Below are 13,002 nucleotides of genomic sequence, written 5' to 3' on the forward strand. Positions count from 1 at the left end.
ACAGATTGGTTTAAAGCTTATTTGCGAAGCTAGGTGGTCCAATTTTTGCGCATTCCAAGGTTGGTGTAATATGGCGTTTCTCTTCCTGTGAGGAACAACAGGATAGCAGGCTCGTAAAATCAATTTTTACTTAAGTAATTTGTCATTGAGTTGCTTGCGTCAAATATGTATCTTACAGCACTAGTTAAATATGCCTACTTTCGATTACTCCGTATATAAGCAATTTAATAGTTTCCAAGGTTGAAATGCATTGAAATATTGGGCGCACCTGCCCAGGTGGGCGCGTAGCTTACATAATATACATACGCGTGCCCCTTCCAGTCACTGGGAGGCAAAGATTTCAAGGTTGCACCTCCGTGGACTCTATGGATTCGATTCATGCGTATTTCCATGTATTTGATACGTCTCTGGAGTTTCCCCGGATTATTACCCCGCAAATGATCACACTGTGTAATCTCTAGCATTCCAGCCCACGGCTCCCCCATGACTTCCTCTGCTATTGCCTGGCTGTTTGAATAACGCCATCACCATGAACGAGAAGCCGCGGATTCGCGCAGCTAAAGCTTGCAAACGTTGCAGTCAACGGAAGATCAAATGCGATGCTGTACAGAATGGTCTGCCATGCAGTCGCTGTCGCATGGATCACGTAGCTGGTTGTGCTTTGATTTCTTCGCGTCGGGGCACATACGATCGTAAACCTGCCCGCCTGCCACGCCCCGTGAATGAAACGTCCCCCATGAAACAGATACAAAAGTCACTTCCGACAAATGCAATTACCAACCTAGAGGCCGAGGCTCCAGTAGCTACTACACCATCGAGTACCTTTTCACCAGACTCTGCACCGGCAGAACACTCATCGAATCATAACAGTGTTGATCTAATACCACCTCCTACATCCGATGAGCCCAAGCTTCCTCCCAGACCGGAAAGTGTCCTAGCCGCGACTCCGACAGATTCAACTTCACGATCAGTCTCCGCAATGTTTGAGGATTTCATCAGCTGGAGAACGGAAAGGAATATGCCCCAGTGCGGCCTCATCCTCCTTGGTGAAGCGTCACCCTTGACCTTTGCCTTGGAGGAATATCCCCAAGAAACAAGCCCTCCACTACACGATGCCAGCGATCAAATCCGCGATAGCGCGAACCTGGCAGTCATCCAGCAAGATATTCACCCTTCACATCTTGACGCTGCAGACATTGCTTACCTCAAAGCAAAAAGCGCTTTCATCATCCCCCCTAAGGCGCTGTTGAACAATTTGGTATCGGCGTATTTGACGCGCTTTCACTCGCTGTACTCTATCGTCAACAAGTTAGAGCTTGAAAAAGTTCACAACGAGCAGAAGACACCTTGGCTACTGCTTCACGCTGTCTGCTTTATTGGTGCCACGTTTTGCGACTCGGCTGTAATACATCAGTCCAATTTCAGGTCGCGCCTTGATGCACGGCGCCATTACTACCAAAAGGCAAAACTGTTCTTTGATTTTTGCTATGAAAAGAACAAGATCATATTAGCCCAGTGTGCAATCATGTTGAGCTTTTGGGGCCCGGAAACCCATAGTCATTGGAACCCCTGCTCCTGGATTGGATGTGGTGTCACATTTGCTATTTCATTGGGCATTCACCGATCGGTCGCTTCCTCAGATGCACCGCGGGGCGACAAGGGCCTTCTTCGACGACTTTGGTGGACCTTGGTGGTGCGCGACACATATTGCTCTGTACTTCTGGGAAGGCCATTTCGTATCAACTTGACACAATCTGATACAGAACTATTGACAGCACAAGACTTTATTCACGAAAACACAGAAGAGGGTTTCTATCAAATTCAGATCGGCCGACTATCGCTTTTCTTACGCCAGATTTTGCATTGTCGCTTTGGGCCTAGTAATCCGTCCCTTACCCCGGCAAAAATACATGCGGATATCGAGCAGTGGCATTCGGACCTGCATCGTTCACCGCAAGACTGGGATGGAAGAGGTGCACCGATTGTATACTCTATTGCCTTGGAGCTTCTCTACAATTATTACTTGCTTTTATTATACATTGAGACGCCAACTCCTCTCCAACCAGGAGATTTTCCACCACAATCTCCTGACCAACCACTTGGCGGCATCGTCGAGTCCTCTGCTCGAACAATTTCCTCCCATGCCATTACGCTTATGACCAAAACTAACCTGTGCGATTTACCACATGAGCTTTTCCCGGCATTTTTTGTGGCTGGCATAGTACACTATCGACAAACAAAATATCAGAACGAGCTAGTTTCCCACATGGCGCGCGCCAATTTAGACAACTGTCGAGTTGTCCTGAACGATGTGAAAGAGTTATGGGACCCTGCAAACTGGGCTATGGAGATATTTGATTTTCTATGTACAAATCAGAGAGAAATGATTACCGGACCTGCTCAAGTGTCACGAGCGCCATACGAAAATTGTCGGTCGATTCCCAATCGCCAAAGTGATACCTCAACTCCTCATGTCGCGTCAGAAAACCGGGAGTTCTCTGGGGATTCTAACCATCATGCCTCATTTGACCTGAGCTGGGACGTTATTCAAGCACCATTCACGGGTGGAATGGAAGACTTCTTGCTTATGCCAAACTTCCTCCCACCAGCCACAGACGAATGGGCAGGTTATCAGCTTTGAGTGTTTGCAAAGTTGAATTATACTTTCAGTATGCTCTTAAGGTATCGATCTATAGAACTAAGGCCTTTTTTAACTCTATATGTAGTGCTTTATTAGGCGCGGTACGCTTGTTTCGAGGCTGGCGACCGTTAATATAACCTCTTAAGACGCCGTGCGAAATATTGAATTGCTTAGCGATGGCTGATGGCTGAAACGTTTTTTTTGCTACTAGCATGGTATGCTAATAAGGCATTAGTAATACGATCCTTTGAATCTGAATCCATAATATAAAGAATTAGAGGTGTAGTAAATTGTTGAAGGATGTGGAAATGAAAATTTGTAATTAGGCCCGGGTTGTAATTAGGCCCGGGAACCCGGACACCGCCAGGTGGCTGGGTTCGACGACCCGATTACATGTAATTGTTGTCACTAAGTGGAGCCATCTGCTAACCATACCTATTTTGTTCATCACAACTTTTTTGGTACATGAAAATGGGGTAATTGGCCCTTTCGATCTTACCTCAACGCCCGCCCAGACCCAAGAACCTTACAAGATAGATGGGAGACCCTTCCAGGTCGCAGGATCTCCCGATGATCTTGCGGCTTGAGCCTTGATTAGCGATTCATGCTCTTTTGAAGTCAAGAGATCTTGAATCGATGTTGGAACAACCGGTGGGCTTGCACCACTGATATTTCCCAAAGCATCTTCAAAGAATTGATGAACGATGACTGCAAATGAATAAGTATCGCCAAGGGAGGATAAAACCCTCATGCATCTATAAAAGTTTTGGAACCCCGGGAGTTGCAGGCCGTCTGAACTAGATCTCAAATCGGAGAAATGCATGACCAAAACAGGAACTAGCAATGCCACTGCGGTGGTTGGGAGTAAGTAAACAACACCCAAATTATGAAGATCCTGCATGATGGAAGACATCTCCTGCAAGACCTGTCGATCCGGGTATGCTGGCTTTTCATGGTATGGCATGGTGATACATGCAATTTCGCGATAAAGTGTGCCAAGCGTCGTAAGGAACACTAGGCGAATCCACGCATGTTGAACATAGAGAATATGGTTCTGTTGGTTGGTTCTCTCCATGTCTGCTGGCGCCTTAGCATGCCATAAATGAAGCGCCCCCAGTGTCTTCCCATACTGCTCCATCCATGCCCCAAAACATCCATCTTCATCATTCCCAGGTGTGCCTGGGCTTGGGCACCCATAATTTCGGAAGTCGCGCAGAATTGCCACCTCGGAAATCAGGACAGAGAGTTTTGCTTTCTCGATGAAACTGACAGCGGATCTCTCTTGAAGACTGAGATCCCTGAGAAACTCGCAGTCGTCGAAGATCTTGATCGCTTTGTCGGAATATCGCTGGATATCGAAGTCCTCGAGATCAAGAAAGGGCATATTTCGACCAGTATGCTTTTTGAAACTGATTGACCTTCGTAGGTTGAGGGCAATGAGACGATTCCGTGTATATAGGCACCACCATAGCCGCTTCCAGATTCTACGGTGATCACAAGAGATCTGCACCGTTGAAGGGTCACAATGGAGGCCAATTGAACTCCCCAGTGACCAACACACGTCGAGCCAATGCTGGGAGTCTTTGGGGTTTTGCGGAGTTTCATGCCAGTATGTCATCAACAGCAAGGATTGGATGGTGGTGACCCGATCATTCTCGTAGTCAAAGTCATACAAGACCTATGATATCTATTAGTGCTCGTTACCAAGCAGATTGCTTCGACACCACGCACTCGCGTTTTTGAAAATAGATCCTCTCGAGCTTTTCGTCTCGTCTGATAGCCTGCATTGTAGAGATGTTTTGCATCCACAAATGCTGCTGCGGAGAACATGATGGCGTGGAAAAGGAGGAGACTGATTTTCTCCGACTGGCCATTGCCGCAGAATGCGTTTAGTAAACAGCTCAGATCTAGAACTGGAATGAATGGGTAAACACATTCGATGAAAGATCGTAGAAGCTCCCGGCATAGGGTTTGATCGGGTGTGGTGAAAGCGTCCTTCGACATCAGATAAGATATATCCTCCTCTGCAAACCAAGAAGGTATATTTTGAACATAATGTGGGAGCTTTGGCTGAGAGAAGCAAGGAGGCCCCGATCCCAGAAAGTCATTTATTTCTGATATTAGGTTATCTAGAGGAGCAGTGTGATCCACCCATGGGGTTTTAGCCATGCCTTTGGGCGTCCCATTTTGTAGCACGCCGTGGAGGCTGTCATGTACACCTGTTCAATGTAAGAAGAGGAATTTGCGTAAGTTTCATCATTGTAAAAACATACCCGCACTCATGCTCGGTGAGTAAGATTCATTGGTATCGGAGAATTCCAAAGCACTTTGAACGAACTCAGTCACAAGCATTGAAGTGGATTTGAGATCATACTAACACCGGTGATGTGAACCCCTGTGAGCAGCATTGATTTTTCAATTGGCGACATCGCGTGCAAGGAAATCCAGTAATTGGGACGTCACACCACGAATCATCTACCGCGCATGAAGAGCAAGTAGAGAGAGACATATCCTCATAGAAGTGTTAAGGGTCTTGTGGGGGAAACCGACTTTCCACTGCATGCCTTTTCAAAGTTGAATGTTTTATAATTACCGGGTATCTTGATCGTATGTCTGCCAAAATCCATCAACAGCGAAGGAATGGCATTTCATTCAAAATATACATTGCAGGACCTGTGATGTATATCTTGAATCCCGGGGAAATGGCATATACGCCACCCCATACGCCGAGAGTCTATACTTTGTAGCCACGGCTGTATGCTGAGAGCAGAAACTTAGAACGGCTGTTTATTTCGGACCGAGACATTCTAATTAAACACATCAGCTCAGAAGGATCTATCGAATTTTCACTTTCTCTGGATTTTTCAGGTTCATGAAAGTATCAAACGAGAGATAAGTTACCTAAGTGACGTTCCATGCCAGGACACCACAATCTTGGAATACCGTACAAATAGCATCACATATGTAAGTTCATGCGACTGGGAAGTCTGAAATCGTATTCAGTTGACCGTGTTTATAGGAATGTAGATGCGAATTTGCAGCTGCCAGGTTGGAATATATACCTAAATACTTACCTAGGAAGTGTAGAGCTCAAGTGGGGGAGCAAGTACCCTCAATACCTGGGCATACACCTCGACTCTCACCTCTTGAGGTCAGTCAGCCCTTCTTGGAAATTTTTCCTATGTTCCGCAGTTTATTATATAATTTTTAGATACTTAAGTAGTTAAAGATTGGATAAACATACTTCTACACCTCTCGAATTGAGGATCATTTGGGGTCGATCTCCTGATTTCTTGTGCGGTTTGGTGTATACTCCTGTGTTTACTGCTCAATCGACCCGTATGCCCGAGAGCATACCATACTCCTTTGAGCGCTGCGCTCTTCACTAACATAATTTCATGGCAGATACAAATCCAAGTGCACATTAGGCACCGAATGCATTCTAAGGTTGTACCTCCTGTGTTCCAAGTTTCGTATAGAGCTGAAGATTTTATTTTTTCTCAAATTGCTAATACCTTGGTCATTTTAAGACGAAGAGACTTGATTTGAGACAGCAAAAGTAATGAATACAAGATCAAGGTGAAACTGTTTTTCTTGGGATGGTTAATATCTCGAACGTGCAGACTAAACATTCGAGATCGATGCTGCAGTAATGGTCGATCAATTTTGTTGGTAGATTGCTCTAACAAAGTGAATCAAATGTACAGGCAGTGTCACCGTTGAGACTAGGGCACTTGTCAACAGGCTCTGATAGCTTTAACTACCACAGGTTCGCTACCCTGAAAATATATACATACGCTACGATGAACGTTTCAAACCCCCAGTGTGTGACGAGTAGACAGATGGGTCACGAAACAAGGACGCAAAATGGGAGTTTAGGATTGTTTCATTCATGCATGCAACTGCCCGGAATGTGGAGCATTGAAATTGAATCTAACTCTATTCTTTTACGAATACCTCGGGTTGGAAATCAATGACTTGCACCTTATCCACAATAGGGATCAAGCTGGCGCCAAACGCGAGGTGGTCAGGATCTGTTTTGGCATAATAATCTCTGTGTGCGACCGATTCAAACTCAACAATGAACGCATGTGTAATACCACCCTATCCAATCATAAGCATCGTCTCAAGGCTTTGTGGCTTTCAAACTTTACCTGCATTCCTTCAACGGAACAATCTTGACCGCCAGTTGAGGAGACGATGTATGGCTTTTGGGTATCGGGGTGAATGCAGCGTTGCTTGAGGTCTAGCATACGATCACAAACCTAGTAGAGGTCATCAACGTGGTGAAACCGAGCCGGTAAGCAGAAAACGAAAGCGCTTACATCCTGGATTGTGGCAGCACTCATAGATGGCTTGAACTGAAGCTGGACAATGTGCGTGACAGACATGATGAGTACGATTGAATTAATTCGACGATTGCGATAGAAATTTTTTATTTTAAATCTAAAGCAATGCAAATATAAAATACCATTCCATCAATTCGAATTGATTTCCAATCGGTCCGGGTTTCGGATTGCAAATACCATACAACCGCGGTTATATGAAAAGACAGTCAGAATGTCTCCGACAACCGACATTACGGAACACAACATTTGAGATGGCGATCCACAGATGTGACCAGAAGTTTCTTCGGGGGGCCGTGACGCTCGTTCACGATTTGATCTTGTTCCACCCTTCCTGTCTACGCAGGTAAAGTGAAAAACAATGACATTCTGTTGCAAAATTGAGCGAGGGCCGGCCCTATGTCGCGGAGATACGGCATTGCCGGAACTCCCGCCAGTTGGCCCATACAGATCACAATAGTTTAAGCCCACGTCATGATTTGCACCCCACACTTCATTGAATTTATTGACCTAGATCCGCAATGCGAAGTTGATATTTCTGCCAATATCTCTGCCAATATCAAGGCTGATCCATTGAAATATTCACAAAATTAGGTGTTGAATGCGCTCAGTATCTCTCGCCCATACCATGATGCTCTGGCTCTCCATTCACTAACTAGCTCTCTCCCTTTCCTTCTCCCTTCTTTCTCCCTAAACCCTAAGCTCTTTCTTTACATTGATATATACAACTAGCATACATGGCCAAAACATTATTATTACTGCTACATCTGTTATGATAATGTCTTTATAGACTTCATACCAGAGTATCCTTCCCATCGAGTGAGTGGAGGATGAAAAAAACCGGCTATTCTAATACAAGCGACAAGAATACCGATTCAGAAATGAGATGTTCAAACGCAGAATTCATGGGAATAGGCTAGTAACAGCAACTTTTTATGTCGCCGTGAGTAAGGGATATGGATTTCGAACAATATGTATCAGACACAGCATTTCTGTAGTATAGTTTGTTCTTCCTTAGAAAGAACACATAAGTACAAGAATTGTGGCTTTTTGTAACACCTTCGATTCGCCGTTTATAAACCAAGTTTATGAAAAGACCATATTTACGAAGCCACGGGCTTAGCATAGCCGCTGAATCCACCGGTTTCCTTCATGATCGTTGGGATCTCATCCTCAGCCAATGAGGCGAAGGTGTTCTTCTCAGATGGCTTCCAACCCAATTTGCGAAGTCGATTTGCACGGTTCCGAGAGTTTGACCCAGCGACAGTTTCGGTGTAATCGGCGAAAATGTCGTTGTAGTTTTCAGGAGGAATCGTCTTAGGCTCCGCATCATCAATGCGGCCAGCCTTCTTGAGAATGCGGCCGATTTCAGCAGAACATTCGCCCCAAGACAGCTCTTGACCATTTTCACAAAAGAAGTAGGGGTTCTGAACAACTTCGCTAGGGGAACTGGTCTCCATCCAATGGAGGAGTGTCACGTAGCCGCGTGCGAGATCCTTTACATGGACCTGATTCCAGACCGCAAGTCCCTTGCCGACCTGACCTGCGTACCCGTGCTTGAGAGAGTAGCGAGCGATTGTAGGTAGTTGAATCGAGGTACGTTTCTCACGACTGTTGATACCATAAATGATTGGGGGAATCATGATAGCCATCTTCGAGTGCTTGGCCAATTCTTTTCGCGCACGCACAATGGCTAGATCTATCAAGCGGTGGGGTGCAGAGTCCGGAAGGGCGTCGATTTGGGCAGGGTTTTCATCATCGAAAACAATATTACTTTTGTAATTACCAGCTGCAGTGTCGGCGAGCAAGCTGGCGCCACTGGTGTGAATGTAGATTGTTTCTAGGCCTTGGTTCTCCCGCTCTCTGACTCCTTCCAGCACGGCTTGAACAGAGGGCAGGTGATCCGCGGTCGCCGTGTGGAAAACAATATCACTAACAGTAACCTGCTTTTTGATGGTATCGTCGTCGAGAGTGCCAATCACAGTCTTGACACCCAGCTTATCGAAATCTGCGACAGCCGATTGTCGACGAACTAGCGTGGTGACGCTGTAATTCTCCTGGAGGAGGAGGTCCAAGATCTCCCCTCCAATGAAACCGGGACCAATGAGAAAGACAGATCGAGTCATATTGCAATGAGGAATTTGAGAATTGATGTGTTGGTGCGACAAACGTGTGTTCCGATGGGCACTAGAAGTACTTTTTGGCACCCACTTCATGACGTCAGGCTTCGGCTATATGCACAAATGTCTCCGCTGCTTTGAAATCGTCAACGACGCCCCATTAACGCACCAATCCACCAAATTGAGGGATCAATAGCCATCGGAAATGCATTGCGCTGTCGGTATGGGTGTGGTTGAACTGCTTAGCGGAACAACATTCGTATTTCCGAGAGGAACTTTTATTGCCGAACTCATCAAAGCCTCCGCTTTACCAATCCAGAGGCATTTACGAGCACTCTGAGACCAAAAATTATTGACTGATAGAGTTTGAAGACCTGCGTCGCGCGTTTACCCTACAGAGAAGCCAAGGTTTGTTCCAGAATCCCGAATGTCACATTTTCATTTTAGCTAGGTTTGCAAATTCCCAATTGTGACACATTTGATGTTTTGATACTCGTGCAAGCCATATTTACTTCCTTCTCTGCCTAGCCCACTCTCCTTGACACCTCCAAAAGGCGACTCGGCGGCGCTGATTAGCCCTGTGTTAACGCCCACCATGCCACACTGTAGTTTCCTTGCCACCGACATCACGCGTCCAATATTCTCACTGAAGAAATAACCGGCTAGGCCATATTTGGTGGAATTTGCCAGTTGTAAAGCCTCTTCATCGCTGTCAAACGTGAATATCGCCGCCAGCGGCCCAAAGGTTTCATCATACGCGACCTCCATGGCAAGTGTTACTTCACTTATAATGGTTGGTTCGTAGAAAAAGCCGTCTAAGTGAGTAGGCGCTTTTCCTCCGGTGTGGAGAACTCCACCCTTGCTTAAAGCGTCTTGTACATGAGATTCGACCTTCTTCACTGCTGCGGCGTTGACCAAGGGACCTTGTGTGGTCTCAGGATCGACTCCTCTGCCTAGCTTGAGGGCCTCGACTTCTTTCACCAGCGATTCAATGAAGCGGTCTTTCACATTTCGGTGAACCAGAATCCGATTTGCGCACTAAACTTTTATGAGCAGCTGCGGGTACCTATGATAGATGGATACAACATACCACACAAGTTTGACCAGATGATCTGAATTTACAGATCATTGCGCCAGCAACAGCTTTCGCTATGTCAGCATCTTCAAAGACGATGAATGGTGCATTTCCACCAAGCTCCATGCTAACACGTTTCATAGTGTCGGCGGCGAGACGTGTCAGCATCTTTCCGACTCCTGTGGACCCAGTAAAGCTCAGCTTCTGAACCTTCTCATTAATCGCCAACTCCGATGCGACCTCATGACTAGTCGTTGGGATTACATGAATACAATTTGGCGGAACACCAGCTGTGATAGCCAATTTGCATAAAGCGAGGGCTGAAAACGGAGTTTCACGCGGTGGCTTGATAACAACAGAGCATCCTGCCGCTAGAGCGGGTGCGATTTTCCTCGTGATCATTGCTGCTGGGAAATTCCACGGCGTGATAATACCACACACGCCCACAGGTTCCTTAAAGGTGAAAACCTCTGTGTTGCTGTATGACGATGGGATCACATCTCCATAGGCTCGAGGGGCCTCCTCGGCAAACCATGATACAAAAGATGCCGCATAATCAATCTCCCCTTTTGCCTCTGAAAGAGTTTTTCCATTCTCTAGAGAGAGGATTGTTGTTACTGGATGTATTCATCGTCAATGAATGCCATTCATGCTCTCTATGGGGGGGAACAGGGACGGGCACATACAGTCATCTGCATTCAAGAGAATCAACCGACAGAATTCCTTCAGTATAAGTCCTCTCTGTTTGGCAGTCGTACTTTCAAACAGCTTTGCAGATCCCACTTGAGCACTATCGAGAGCGTCGATCAAGTCCTTCTTGGATAGGTCTGTACACCAGTTGAGGACCTTTCCACTGGATGGTTCGATCACGGGAAATGTTTTGCCAGCAGCATCCATTCTTTCTTCTCCATTAACTATCCCAGACATCACCAGTAGAGACGGATCATTGAGCCTTTGAAGCAAAATGTCAGCCATTTCGCTTTTTTTCAGGGTGTCCATGATTTGAAAAATATGATGTCCAATAGATGGCTGTTCGAGCAAGATACTTATTGAGAGCGAAAGCTGAAAGACTATCTTGAGTTTTCCAATTATCTGGATGTATTACAAGCTGTACGCTTTCTACTTTCTATATAAAATCCTTGCTTTGACAAATATAACCGCGTATTCACTATTGCTTCATACGAATATAATCATGCCGAGGTCCAAATATCAGCCAATCAATGATAAGCCTCTTCCAAGAACACAAGAGAGTCAGGGGAACTCCGGAAAAGTCAATACTGTGCTTTCGGCTCTAAATCTCGTTCCGCGGCTATGTAGATTCCCATTCCATGCCTTTGGCCGTGGCTGTATCAACAAGAAGTATACGGATCTTACGGAATATTTGAACTTAACTTATACCCGTGATGCCAGACTTGGTTCCATGAGAGTGATAAGACGAACATTTTAGCAAGTTCTTCCTCAAATCGTGCAGTATCCAATTTCGTTGCCACAATGCAAGCTGTTGTATTCAAAGAACCTTTCCGAGTGGTGTTGGAGGAGCGGCCAATTCCTACAATTCAGCTTCCAACAGATGTTGTTGTCAAAGTTCAATATACAGCGCTTTGTGGAAGGTGTGTACTACACTCGATTATTGATCCGCGAGTTTTTCTCATAGCAGTTGCTAAAATCTCGCCAGTGAACTTCATGTGTATCGTGGCCATCAACCATCTGGAGCTAACTTTATCATGGGCCACGAGTTCATCGGAGAGGTCTGGGAGATAGGATCTGCTATCAAGAACTTTCGCAAGGGCGATGATGTAATTGCGCCTTTCACAACCAGCTGTGGTGTGTGCTTTTACTGCTCTCGCAGCATGAGCTCAAGATGTGTCGAGTCCAAACTTTTTGGATCGCCAGTTCTTGATGGCGGCCAGGCCGAGTACGTGCGTGTACCACTGGCCGACTCATCGCTTGTCCAAACCCCGGAGGCAATTGACAAGATCAAGCTAGTCTTCATGGCGGATATCTTTCCCACGGGGTACTTTGCAGCTTTAAACGCGTTTAAGGGAATTGATGAAAAGGAAATCAACAATAGCACTGTTTTATTGTTTGGTTGTGGTCCCGTTGGTCTCTTTGCTCTTATCAACGCACTCTCCTATCGCCCAGGACATGTCCTGGCCATTGACAAAGTTGCATCGCGCTTGCAGGAAGCAAAAAAGCTCGGGGCAGAGGAATGGAATTATGAGAAAGACGAACAGGGGTTGAAGGATAGGGTCATGGAACTTACGGACGGCCGTGGTGCGGATATCGTGATTGAGGTGGTCGGTCACAGTGACGCCCTACGAATGGGCTTCGATCTCCTGAGACCATTCGGCCGGATCTCCAGTGTTGGAGTGCATAATGAAAACCTGCCGTGGACTGGATTTGAGGCATACTGGAAGAATTTGTCCATTCAACTTGGAAGATGCCCAGTTCGAAGTTCGTATTCTCGGATATCATCACGGTAGCAGCCTACTAATCATTCAATGACAGGTATATTCCCAGAAGCCTTGGCGGAATTTGTCCGGAACCAAAGTCTTTACGAGTAAACATATCTGTCCACTTGGTTTCCTAACGAGCAGTGCTGATCTGGTTTTAGACCTTTGACTGCAGACATACGCCCACTGTCGCAGGCTCCCCAAAGGTGACCTCCATCAATACCTCCTCCACTACGAAAATATTGTAGCTAAAGTTTAATAATCATAGCTTCGATGACTTCCATCTCATGAAATCGCAGAAGATTATCTTTGAGGCTGGGAAATAGCCTCCCTTGAACAGTATTGAGCAGGGAACTTGAGTATTATG

At 45.9% G+C, this 13,002-nt stretch overlaps 6 protein-coding genes across 6 annotated transcripts; 2 read left to right on the forward strand and 4 right to left on the reverse strand.

The window, feature by feature from the left end:
- Positions 1–529: 529 nt before the first annotated feature.
- On the forward strand, positions 530–2,641 carry N7529_000027 (Zn(II)2Cys6 transcription factor; the record flags this gene model as incomplete). The annotated part of the gene is made up of 1 exon (XM_057235558.1): positions 530–2,641. The coding sequence occupies one exon, from the start codon at positions 530–532 to the stop codon at positions 2,639–2,641; it is 2,112 nt and encodes a 703-aa protein (XP_057102361.1).
- A 526-nt stretch (positions 2,642–3,167) lies between these two features.
- N7529_000028 (fungal specific transcription factor domain-containing protein) lies at positions 3,168–4,993 on the reverse strand (the record flags this gene model as incomplete). The annotated part of the gene is made up of 3 exons (XM_057235559.1): positions 3,168–4,319; positions 4,373–4,860; positions 4,915–4,993. 3 exons carry the CDS (start codon positions 4,991–4,993, stop codon positions 3,168–3,170), a joined length of 1,719 nt encoding a protein of 572 aa, XP_057102362.1.
- Positions 4,994–6,580: 1,587 nt separating this feature from the next.
- N7529_000029 (Dabb family protein) lies at positions 6,581–7,032 on the reverse strand (the record flags this gene model as incomplete). The annotated part of the gene is made up of 3 exons (XM_057235560.1): positions 6,581–6,745; positions 6,796–6,906; positions 6,967–7,032. The coding sequence occupies 3 exons, from the start codon at positions 7,030–7,032 to the stop codon at positions 6,581–6,583; spliced, it is 342 nt and encodes a 113-aa protein (XP_057102363.1).
- Positions 7,033–8,090: 1,058 nt separating this feature from the next.
- On the reverse strand, positions 8,091–9,113 carry N7529_000030 (uncharacterized protein; the record flags this gene model as incomplete). The annotated part of the gene is made up of 1 exon (XM_057235561.1): positions 8,091–9,113. One exon carries the CDS (start codon positions 9,111–9,113, stop codon positions 8,091–8,093), a length of 1,023 nt encoding a protein of 340 aa, XP_057102364.1.
- Positions 9,114–9,554: 441 nt separating this feature from the next.
- N7529_000031 (NAD-dependent succinate-semialdehyde dehydrogenase) lies at positions 9,555–11,181 on the reverse strand (the record flags this gene model as incomplete). Its single annotated transcript, XM_057235562.1, has 3 exons — positions 9,555–10,145; positions 10,198–10,799; positions 10,869–11,181. The coding sequence occupies 3 exons, from the start codon at positions 11,179–11,181 to the stop codon at positions 9,555–9,557; spliced, it is 1,506 nt and encodes a 501-aa protein (XP_057102365.1).
- A 492-nt stretch (positions 11,182–11,673) lies between these two features.
- On the forward strand, positions 11,674–12,665 carry N7529_000032 (alcohol dehydrogenase family protein; the record flags this gene model as incomplete). The annotated part of the gene is made up of 2 exons (XM_057235563.1): positions 11,674–11,792; positions 11,858–12,665. The coding sequence occupies 2 exons, from the start codon at positions 11,674–11,676 to the stop codon at positions 12,663–12,665; spliced, it is 927 nt and encodes a 308-aa protein (XP_057102366.1).
- Positions 12,666–13,002: the final 337 nt, after the last annotated feature.

Source organism: Penicillium soppii (genome assembly GCF_028829465.1).
Source record: "Penicillium soppii strain IBT 18220 chromosome Unknown utg000001l, whole genome shotgun sequence".
Classification (NCBI taxonomy): domain Eukaryota; kingdom Fungi; phylum Ascomycota; class Eurotiomycetes; order Eurotiales; family Aspergillaceae; genus Penicillium; species Penicillium soppii.